A 12194-nucleotide genomic window follows, 5' to 3' on the forward strand; every position below is an offset into this window, starting at 1 on the left:
GAGATATAGTTTTCATGTCATAAAATGCACTTTTAGAAATATACAGTAAAATATGCCACAGTTGATATATACACCATTCCAATCACCAAAATAATAATAATAATAAATAAATAAAATAAAAAGTTCCTGCATTCTGCCCCTTTATAGTTAATCCCCTTTCCACCTCTAACCCCTTTTAACCACTGATCTGTTTTCTGTCACCATAGTTTTGCCTTTTCCAGAACGTCATATAATGGAATCTCACAGCACGTAGCTCTTTGTGTCTGCCGACTTTCTCTTAGCATAATGCTGCCAAGGTTCACGGAGGCTGTTGCATGTATCGGTAGCTCATTCCTTCTTATTGCCGAAAAGGATTCCATTGTGTGGATGTCTCACGCTTCATCTGTTCACACGTTGAACAATATTTGGGTTGTTTCCAGTTTGGGGCTATTTTAAGTAAAGTGGCTGTAAACCTTCAAGTACAGGTTTTATGGATGTGTTTTCATTCCATTTAGAAGGAGGATTTCCTAAGGGAGTTCCAGTTACGTTCTCTCCTCACTAACGCTTGGTATTGCCCATTTTAATTTTCTCAAATTTTAGCAAATCTAGTAGGTATAGGGTTATTTTTAAATTTTGAAAAGAACAGTTTCCTTAGGAGAAACACTCATCACTTTAATGGCACATAAAATAATGCCTACTTATTATACCCATTTATTTGCTTACTTTTCCATTCATTGTCTGTCTCTGTAACTAGAATATAAGATTAAAGGAGGCGCCTGCACCTGCATCAGTAAACACATGTGGATGGGTGAATGCATGAGGGAAGAAATAGGTAGCATTTAGCAAAGGCTCAGCGCCCTGGGGTGGGGGAACCTGCAGGTGCAACCTTTTGACTGAATTTGTGCTGTAAAATTTGGATTCACTCAAAAGACCCCACACTTAAAGATCTAGAAGGCCACAGGTTCCCCATCCCTGGGTGGGGTGTCAGATCAGCCCTGGGTTGGAATCTATAGCCCACGTTATTAGCCTTGGCAATGTACAATGTAACACGGAAAGCAGCTTTAGGGCTAGGGGGGCGACAGAGCTCTGTGTGCTGAGGCCAGCTGGGCACCACACTGGCAAAGTAGCAATAATAATAATTCATAAGTTTGTACTGCTTGCTGTGCGCCAGGTGGTGCTAAGATCTCTGCACAGGTTAATCATCTATTTTTCCCAACAGTCCTATAAGGTGAGTGCTATCATTACCTCCAGTTTATAGGTAAGGAAACAGAAGCACAAAAAGATCCAATAACTTGCCCAAAGTCACACAGCTAAGAAGAGCCCAGGCGGTTTATGTTCCCAAGTCTGTGCCTTTGACCTGCACTACCAGGTTGGGAAGGGTATGTTTGTCAGTTAGGGAGCCATGTGCACTGCTATGAGAAGTAGCCCTCAAAATAGAATGACTTAAACAAGACAGAAATTAGGTTTTTTTCTCAGGTGTCAGTCCAGGGACAAGGTCCAAAACTGACAGGGTGGCTTTGTTCTTTCCACGCATGGCTCCAAGTTTGGGTCTCAGGTGGTCACTTCCAGTTCTCACTGTCTTCCAGCCTGTGGGAAGGGAGAGAAGGGCCAGGGAGGCTCAGGCACATTCCTTTTGAGGGGCTGACCCTGGAGCACATGCATCCCATTAGCTGGCACTCAGCCCCATGGCTACACCAAGCTGCAAGGGAAGCTGGGAAATGTAGTCTCTCTTGGGGCGGCCATGCTGTCTGCTAAACCTCAAGGGTTCTATTATTAACATTAAAGGGAAGAATGGATATTGGTGGAAAACTCGCAGTCTCAGCCACAACTTGCAGACTACTTGCTGGGCTTTGAACTTGATTCCGTAGGTGATGAGGAATCGGCAAATGGCCTCTAAGTGGGGATGTTTCATGCCCACACTTGGGTTTTTGATACTCCAGAAGCTTGCTTGGCAAATAAGGAAGTGGGGGAGAAACAGAAGCAAGGAGGTCTGTTTCATTGATGTGTCACTTTGCTTTGTCATCTCTGGCATCCTTGCTATAGGCAGGATCCAGTAGGGGTTCTCAGGTGGGCCTGGATGGAGGGTGTGCAGGTGGGGTGAACGTGTGCTGGGGCTGGAATGGGAGCCATAGTCTGTCTTCGTCATTCATTTCTTCAGTGACTATTTATCCAGCACCATGTCTGGGCACAGGGCTCTGGTGATGGTCCCAGCAGGCACGATGAACAGGTATGGGGGACTCATATTCAACAGATGTGAGTCTCTAATGACTCAACGCAACGCACGCAGTGTGAATCCTCGGCATGCCGCACTGACACTGGCCTCTTTTGTTGTTTCTCTTGAACTTAGGACCCACGGAGCAAACACAAGTTTAAGATCCACACATACTCCAGCCCCACGTTTTGTGACCACTGTGGGTCACTGCTGTATGGACTCATCCACCAGGGGATGAAATGTGACAGTAAGTACTTTTTCTCTCTGGCAGCCTCTGCTGGCGGCAGACGGGCTGCTTCCTCATGGTTTGGGGTCCAAGACTGTAGCACCTTCTCCCTAGTCCTGGGTGGGGCTGGTGTAGCAGTTACCTACTGCTGCGTAATGATCCTCCCACCCCAAAATGTAGTGGCTTAAAGTAATAACCATTTATTTAGCTCATGGCTCTGCAAGGCAGCCCTTTGGGGCAGGGCTGGGCTTAGCTGATGTCGGTGGGGCTTACCACACGTGGGGCCCCAGTGTGGGGACGATGCTTCTGCCTCAAAGACAGGGGTGGGTGGGAGCTTGGCTGGTGCTCAGGTCCCAGGGGGGTTCCCCTTTCTCTCCCCATAACTCATTTGCAGGTTTTGCAATCTATGAGCCTATATTTATCATGTAACACGTGCGACATTATCGCATCAATGGGCCAGATCAATTTACAGACATATTTCATTCACTTTACCCTGGGTCCAAATTTTTTCCTTGAAATTAGTTGTGGTTGGGCACTGTGGTCAGCCCAGATGCCCGCTCCCGTGAGTTCACAGCAGTGCCCCCTTATGGGGAATTCCCCAGGTGATGCCCCTTGTGGGAGGTGGTTCACGGCCAACCACTGGCTGGTTTGGGTGTGCAGAGGCCTGGCCCTTTTGTCTCCATTTGGGACGACTATGAAGAGTGATCTTGGCTTCTGTTGCATCCACGTGGCAGGCCAGCTTCTGCCCCCAGTGCACGCCCCAAAAGCCTTGTGCAAAATGCCCCCTCTCAGCCTCTCTCCAGGAAACCCAACCTATTAGCTGTCATTTAAAAATCAGGAAATGTCACATGCAAATTGCGATCCCTGCTTATCTTGAGAAATGGGAAACCTTGACCACTTCAGGTGGGCATCCCCACATGGCTGTGTCTGAGTGGGGGCCACTGTGTTCCCCCCTTGGCAAAGTCCCCACTACCCCCCACACCCTCCTCTCCTCACTAGTGTGACCCATGGGTGTTGACATTGGTGACTCTGGCTTCAGAGCCTTTGCGGGTGTGGAGGGTGCCTGCTTCAGTCTGCGCCCTTGGCCTTCGGTGGGGGATGAACAAGTTCAATGCCAGAGTTGGAAAAGCCCTTCTGATGAGATCCCCTCGAGCCAAGTGGGTCTCAGCTGCCTCAGACGAGGGGACAGGAGGGGTGGAGTGGATGTCTGTGGCCCCCGGCCTGGGCCAGCCTGAGCCGCTCTCTCTGCCCCTGCAGCCTGCATGATGAACGTGCACAAGCGCTGCGTGATGAACGTCCCCAGCCTCTGCGGCACCGACCACACGGAGCGCCGTGGCCGCATCTACATCCAGGCGCACATTGACAGGGAAGTCCTCATCGTCGTTGGTAGGTGGCCCTGGGGCTCCTGTGTGCTGAGGAGGGGAGGGACAGGGGGCTGCAGGGGCTGGGGGGCACCGTGACCCCCATGGCACGGTGCAGTGGGCTCCTTAGACACTGAACACCCCCAAAGCTGCATTCTCAGTGCCTCGGGCTGGCTCAAGCCCCGCGAGGGGCCATCCAAGTCCCCTGGCTTCTCCCCCTTTCTCTTTCCCGCTCTTTCTCTCTGTGTGTTTTGGGGTGTACAGTTCCGTTTCCGTTATTCAGATAGCAGAGAAGGGAAGCTTGGTTCTTCCCCAAACATTCCCAGGGGGAAAAACAGAGTCTTGATGATAAACGCCAAATTTGGGAGAATATTGCAGCTCAGAGAGGAGAAGGGGTGGGGTCTACCTTCCAGGGAGTACCCCAGGGCTTTCCAAGTGTTTGAAATATTTCTTTCTTTACCCAGACGGCGGCTATGCTGGTGCCTATTAATATTATTCTCTATACTTTTTGCACATCTAAACTATTTCATCGTCATAAGAAAGCAGAATGGTACAGCCTGCTGGAGAGATGCAGTGAGGTGAGGGGAGGAAAGAGGGTCTTGTCCATCACACACACTTGGCTGTGACACAGGAAGCTCAGGCATAATTGGAATTCAGCTGCGCTGGCCTGGGGACGACTCAGCCATAAGCTTCGGTAAAACCAGCACCCCGCTGGCCGGGAAGGGAACTAAAAGTTTGAAGGAATTCTCTCTCAAAGGCTTGTGACAAACTGCTATAGACTTTATATAACTAATTAATATAAACAAGGTTTTATGAGTTGGCACCTTAGGAAATTGATCATGGAAGAGATTGATTTTTGCCCAAACTGATCTGTTTCTGAGGCCTCAGAATGGTCCAGTATCTCTGATGTGCTGAGCCCTGGGTTGGGAGGGGCTTGAAAGTTGAAAAATATCCCTGTAAAATGTCATTCTTCCTTTAAACTGAGGTTTGTGAAGCCCAGTGAGAGCTTTAGAAAAATATGCATTCCATTGCGTTACTTTTTCTTCCAAGCGGCTGTTTGCCTCCCGGTGGGATGCTTGGCCTCCCCCTCGTGCCCCGCCTGACCCCTGCAAGAGAATCTTGCAGTCACAGGTTCAAGAGAAATGTGTTTTCCCCACTAAGCTTCCTGGCGCTTGAATCGGCAAAAGTGACACTCTTCTGCCATCTAGTGTCAGTCTCTAGGAATGACACCAGCTCAAAAAAAAAAAAAAAGATACTGCAAGTGCCAGCGTTTATGGACCACATGGGCTGCCCCGCGCTCAGGTGTTATCTCTTGCAGTCCTGACAACAGCATTGCAAAATATCATTAACCTCGTTTTACAGATAAAGTAACCAAGGCTTAGAGGGGTTAGACTCCAAGAGCTCACACCATTAGTAATAATAATGAACAACAGCTGACATTTATTGAGTTTTTTAATGTGTCAATCATTGTGCAAAACACTTGCAGGCTGTATCGTGTTTAAATTTTTCCAGCTGCTCTAATGAGGTAAGTTATTATCATTCTACTTACCAGGACATACACTTCCTCACCTGGGCTTGTTTGAATCTTAAGTACTAGAGACTGGGTTACCTTTTAGTTTAGTTTAGTTCTCCTTCCCCGCCTTACTCATTCCCGGTGTGGTTTTGCCTGGGTACCTCTTTTGGGCATTCCTTGGGGACTGTTTGTTCCTATGTGGTGCAATACAAGGTGCCTTCAAGTTCAAGGTCAAAGTCTTCCCCCTTAATCATAGACATGCTCTGGCCTTTGGGAGTCTTGATCACAAGCCAGTGATTCTCAGTCAATCCCAGGACACACCTGTGAATAGGGGGGTGCATTCGTTTCCCAGGTCTGCCATTAAAAAGCACTGCAAACCAGGTGGCTAAAACAGCACATTTATTTGCTCAGTGTTTGGGAGGCCAGTGGTCTGAAATCAAGGTGTCAGCGGGGTTGGTACTTTCTGGAGGCTGTGAGAGAGTCTGCCCCATGCCTCTGTCCTGGCTTCTGGGGGTTGCTGGAAATCTCTGGTGTTCCTTGGCTTGGAGATGCATCACTTCAATCTCTGCCTCCATCATCCCAGGCATTCTTCACTATGTGTCTCTGTGTCCAAATTTCCTCTTCTTAGTAGGACACTGGTCACTGGATTAGGGCCCACCTAGTATGACCTCATCTTAACTTGATTACATTTGTAAAAACTCTGTGCCCAAATAAGGTCACATCCACAGGTACTAAGATTAGGACATAATGTAACCTATAATGGAGGGGGAGGGAGGAAAGTTGGGGCACCCTTAAAGTTAGGGGCAGAATATCTGGGTGCTTAGGGCTCTGATAGCATTAATTAGCTATCAGCATTTTAATTGCACTTTGTGCTTTTCCAAGTGCTCGGATATCGGGTCATCCCGAGGGGGTGGTGGTGTTGCCATTATAGGGAAGGGGACATTAAGCCTCAGCAAAGCTGAACACGCTGACCAATGCCACATGCAGAGCAGGAAGGAGCACCTGAGCCTCCAGCTCCATGTCATGGTGCCCTGCAGCTGTCCCTTCACCATGATGGGCACAGTCCGCACTCAGCACGGGCTTGTTGATTGATTGATGGTAGAAGTGCCTGATGCTTTGACCGCGTCCTCTAAAAATAGGGCCAGGATGGGGACTTTTGCTCAAGTGATTTATTGGGCTGCTCACAGGGAAAAGAGGAGTGAAGGAAGCAGGATAGGGCAGGGGAAGGACTCAGCGAGGGTGTGGTCTCCGTGGTGGGGGGCACCTCAGCCTGGCCCTGAGGGGACCTCTGAGCCACGCACTGGGGCACAGTCAGTCCCACTTTGAAGCACAGGGGCTGGTCTGTCACACTCTAGGTCAGTCAGTGCTACAGGATGACTTATGTCTCCCTAAATTTGTATGTTGAAGCCCTGCCCTCCAATGTGATGGTATTTGCAGATGGAACCTTTGGGAGGTAATTAGGGTTAGACGAGGTGGGGCCCTCATGATGGGATTAGTGGCGGTATAAGAGGAGGAAGAGGGAGATCACTCTCTCTCCTCCGTGTGAGCACACAGCAAGAAGGCAGCCACCTGCAAGCCAGGAAGCAGGTTATTACTAGGACGTGAAGCTGCCAGCACCTTCGTCTTGGATTTCCTGGTCTCCAGAACTGTGGGAAAGTAATGTCTGTTGTTTAAGCCACCGAGTGTGTGGTTTTCTGTTAATGCAGCCGGAACTGCCCGATACAGCTGCTGGGGATGGAGGTGGGAAGGTAGAGTGACCTCCCAGGCTTGGCGGCTTCTGTGCAGCTGAGGGCAGTTATCTGGACACAGGGCAGCTGTGAGCCATTCACAGCCAACACTCACAGCAACCAGGGGCAGGTGCACTGGGCGGTGTGGAGGGAGCTAGCCAGGGTCCCACAGCATTCAGGACACCTGGGTCTCCCGTGGTCTCCCCAGCGTCCTTCTGGTTTCACTGTTGGACCCCAGGCCCCTCCTCCTTGGTCTGGACCACACATATCAGAGAGCAGAGAATGCTAAATGTTTCGTGGGGCCCTTCCTCTCAGTGCCAGACCAGAAGTGGCCTTGGGTGTTTGTTGAATTGCCTGACCTCATCCAGACCCAGGAAGCATGTGTGGTGTCAGGTCTGTCCCCTCACCACCAGCCCAGGGCAATGCTATTTGCTCTGCATGTCACATGCTCTTTGGAAATCCAAGCATCTCCAGAGGCGAAAGGTTTCCTATCTCTCTCGGCTACTGAAATCCAGGTTGTATATCTGCTCTCACGGTTCTTGGAGGTCAACATCAGAATAAATCTGATCAGTTCTCCTTCCTTTAAAAGCCCCTCAGTGGTTTCCCACTGTCTTTAGGACAGATTCCATCTAACATGGTTGTCTCATCCTTTATTCTCTGTTTCTTCCCCCTTCCCTCTAACCCCCAGTCCTCTCCAGGCTGCCACACACTGTAGGACATCTGTGTATTCTGCCCCCTCTGTTTGGGATGTTTGTCTCTGCCGTCTTCTCTCCTTCCAGCAGTCAACTCTTCCCCTCGATCTTGGCTCATTTTCACCATCAAGGAAGCTCCCCCTGACCTCTCCCTGTTGTAGGCATTTATTCCATTCCGAATCTGAGCTTTTGTCAGTTGTGGCTTTATGTTGGGTTTGATCAGAGTCTGCATCTCCCACCAGGCATGACCTCCATGAGGGCAGGACTGAGTCTGCTTGTTTCCCCACTCTGTCCCCAGCACCTAGTAGGGTGGACATCAAACTAAGTATCTATGGAATCAGTGGACCTGAGTATGAATGAGATGTCACTGGAGGATCCCGAGAAGTACAAGACCCTCCCAGATGGCCCCCAGGTTCATCTGATGTAAGGAGCTGAAGGTCAGCAAATGATCCAACTTACACCACTCTTCTTACCGGGAGCAGAACACATGGAAAATCTTCAGTACCAAGTCCAAGGGCAATAGCATTACTGGGACTGGGACCCACCCTCTGGACTCATGGCGACCCATGTTCCCTGGACAGTGTAGAGATGATACAGAGCAGTGGGGCTTGGAGAGTTGTAGGAAACCGTATTGACATCATGATGCCTTTGGTATTGTGAGAGCAGGTGGTACCATGTCCAGATCAGAGTTGTAAAATGCTCCCAAAATCTATGAAGCCTCTGTCTTTGTACATGTAACCACATCTTATTCAACCCCCTTTCAATTCAGTATCCCCTTCTCAACATAACAACTGACATTCCTGTCTACCTTACAGCCATCTCCAAACCCTTACCCATGTCCGTCTTCAGATCCATACTTATATTTCCCAGAAGTTGGGGCTGCTTTTTAGAAAAGCAGAATGCACAATTATTTATTTATTAAAAGCCAGTCAAAGTTAGCAGTGAGGAGTTTTATGCCAACTTTAGTGATATTAATGTTAATAAGTTCTGATAACCCTCTACCATCAGACTGGCCAACAATTTTTTTTTTTTTATGTTTCTCTTTGGGACTTGCATGCAGTGTTCTTACCATTGTTTTGTGTTGTACAGAACCTCCTTAGACTGAAACATCTCCCAGACAGACTTAGGTACTCCCAGTAGTGTGGTATTTTAAATCCTTCCCAAGATCTGACATCCACACATCAAAAGAAAAAGAGCCCCAAAGAGACAAAAATCTTTGACAGCTATTGGGGAAAGCTGAGGGTCACATCTCCCTATACAGTGGATTCCAGAAGGGGTTCTGCAAGCACTTTCAGGAAAAAGGAAACCGATGTTGAAGGCTCATAGAAGACCCTCTCATTTAAAGATGAAATGGGGGAGTAGGGAATGTGGCTCTCTTCCCTATGTTCCGGGGCATAAGTACCTCTAGAATTTATTGACACCCTCTCTCCTGTCATTAATTAACTAATTTATCAATATTAATTGAGTTTCTACTGTTTTTCGAGCATATTCTAAACCCTTGGGACACAGTAGGGGACAGGACAAGCCTCTTACCTGGATGGATGTCACACCTGGGGTCTTGCTTGGGACTCTCGGGATATTTTCTCAGTTTTCTTCCTTTTATTAGCCATGAAGACTCTCCTTCTTGTCACAGTAAAAGTCACTGCCCTTCAAGGTTTTTTTCAAGGCAGTGGATATCCACAAATCCCTTTTTAAAATATGATCTCCTCTTTAACTCTCTCAGGGTTTGGGTGTTTGGAACAGAGTCAGAGTGACCTTAAACTTCCTCTGAGCTGTCCTTCCACTTGAAAGGGAAATAGAAGAGTGGAAAAAAAGAGAAATGTAATGAGGAAAAAATCTAGATAGATGAATATTTCAAAATATTTCCAGCCATGCATCAACTGTGGGGATAGAAAATGCTCATAAGCTAGACCGCTAGCACCCACTAGGGGGCAGTGTCTGTCTTCCAAGCCGTCCCTCCCGGGAGGATCTTTCTCAAGTGACGCCCCAGTTTGTAAAACCTCAGCGCTGTCACCGTCCATAATGGAAGGTGTTGCAGAGAACGGCTGGCTCAGAAAAGGGGTGACTTCTCCAGGCCACACACAGAGCAGGGACGAAACCCAGTTCTCCTGCATCTCCCCACCCTCTCACATTACCGGCTTGTCATTTTTCCCCCCAATGATTTTTTATGAAAAGTTTCCAACATATAGCAAAGTTGAAAGAGTTTTACAGTGAAGACTCATTTATTCACCACCTAAATTCTACCATTAACATTTACTACACCTGCTCAATCACATATCCGTGCATCTTGCTATCCATCCATCCATCTGTCTTACTTTTGACACATTTCAAAGTAAACTGCAAATACCAATTCATTTCCCCCCAGACATGTCAGCATGTGCATCATCAACCAGAATTCAAAATTAATTTAAAGTTTTTTTTTTTTTTTTTTTTTTACTTTTGAGGCAAAGTTACACGCAAAGATATGCATGCATCTGAAGTGTAGAATGGCTACGTTTTCACGAATGCACATGACTCTGTCACTGTAACCCCTATCAAGTTAATCCTCTTTTTTGATGTCACAGCTGCCATTGCAAATGTGATGAAAGCTGTAAAACACCATCCTTAGAGAAATGTCCTGGTGGGGGCAGATGTGTATGTCCCCACTCTCCCACGCATATCCGCGAGCTCTGGTAATTGGGGCGTCCATGGTACCTAAGATCCCCTAGACTCCATTAATAATAATAACTACTTAATAGTTGTTAGGTTTTTTTTTTTTTTTTTTTTGAGAAGTTGTAATGCAGTAAAGTAGGTTTTTTGCTAACTCTTTGTCATGTGCTCACTGGGGAGCAAATTCCCTTAAAAAAAAACCAAACAAACCTCAACACACCCATGTTATTTTGCTTTTTGTCAATGATGTTATAATGAAAAAGTTGGATTCAATCACATCTCCGTCTGTGGAACAATGACCATCTTTCTCAATGCATTATAGGCAGTTGTCTGTACACCGCTTGAGGCCAGGGCAAGGGTCCCCTGCCCCCCACTCCTTTGAAGCCTGTCAGTTGTGTACATTAAGCTGTACAATTGTGAGGTTGTAGGTTGGGGTCCCAGACATTGAATCCAGGGATATTAGACTTGAGGAGATGTAGGGAAGCTGATGTCTTGCTGCTCAATGTTCCTTCTCTTCTTCCCTAATCATTTAAGTCTCGTGAGAATTATCAAGGCTGGGCCAGTGTCTGAGGCCCTTAGGATGTCCTGGGTGCACAATCGTTGCTCCTAAATGCCCACTGAATTACATCGAAGTGGACACTGCCAAGACCTGCAGGGCTGTGACTTGTTACTGCCTTTGGGGAGAGTGGTCCAGCAATCTCTATTAAAATATATGTACACATATGCACATTTGGATTCTCAGGTTTCCCATTTGGGAATCTATCCTATTAAAATGAAACACCAACATGCAAGGAAATAAAGTGCAGTACAAGCATGTTTATTGATGTCTTGTTTGACATTGCAAAAATTGGAATCAGCCTAATTAAGGCATACGTGTTTTGTGGGCTATTAGGCAGCCGTGGGAAACAGCAAATTGAAATGAGTATGTGGGGTTTCTATAGACTTGGTCATGTTCTGTTCTTTGATATGGGAACTGCTGAATGGGAATTTGATATGGGAATTCACACGGGTGAATTCACTTTGTGGCAATTCATTAAACTGCATAATTGTGATTTGTATATGTATAAGACATATTTCTATATGTATGTTACACTTCACATTATACTTTTATTACTTAGAAGTTTAAGTGATAAAAATTCTAAGTAATTAAAACCAAACCAAAACACCAGTGGGTTAGAGCTGCGGCTATTGGCCTGGAGCATGGTTGGCAAACTATGGCCTCTGGACCAAATGCTGCTTGTTTTTATAAAGTTTTATTGGAACACAGCCACATCCATTTGTTTACACAGTGTCTGAGGCTACTTTTGTGATACAGTGGCAGAGTTGGCTGAGTAGTTACAGCAGAACCTGTGTGGTCTGCAAAGCCTGAAATATTTACTCTCAGGCCCTTACCAAAAACATTTGCCAACTCCTGACCTGGGGGAACATCTATGTGAGAGGATTATTAGGTGAGAGGATTAAGTTACATAAAAATATATTTAGTATGATCTCATCTTGAAGAAATAAGCCACAGCAACAGACACTTCCTATGTGTGAAGTTATGTTTGTATATGTTCACAAGGGCAGGAAGAAAGGTGTGGAAGGATACAAACCTGGTTGTACACATTGGGGTCTCAGAAGGACTGGGAATGGACAGAGGCTGGGGCGGCAGGGGGGCTTGGTCTCATCTCTTTGGCTGTTTTAGTAAGTATTTCTCTGGTTGCAACAACTACATCTCACTTTTGTAATTTTGAAAAATAAACTAAGTAACAGAAACATCTGTCAGTGGGAAAAAACGAGTTTAAATAAATGATCCCAACAATGGCAGTAAAAATTGAGTGGACATGCCAGCGACA

At 46.9% G+C, this 12194-nt stretch overlaps 1 protein-coding gene across 2 annotated transcripts in view; it reads left to right on the plus strand.

The window, feature by feature from the left end:
• PRKCB (protein kinase C beta) overlaps positions 1 to 12194 on the plus strand; it is a 294889-nt gene that overhangs the window by 151334 nt on the left and 131361 nt on the right. For both annotated transcript variants that reach the window (XM_045542806.1, XM_045542805.1), the window contains exons 4-5: positions 2327 to 2438; positions 3675 to 3803. In XM_045542806.1, coding sequence (XP_045398762.1) covers positions 2327 to 2438; positions 3675 to 3803 — 241 coding nt within the window. The remainder of the gene's footprint in view (positions 1 to 2326; positions 2439 to 3674; positions 3804 to 12194) is intronic.

Source organism: Lemur catta, chromosome 2, assembly GCF_020740605.2.
Source record: "Lemur catta isolate mLemCat1 chromosome 2, mLemCat1.pri, whole genome shotgun sequence".
NCBI classification, from domain to species: domain Eukaryota; kingdom Metazoa; phylum Chordata; class Mammalia; order Primates; family Lemuridae; genus Lemur; species Lemur catta.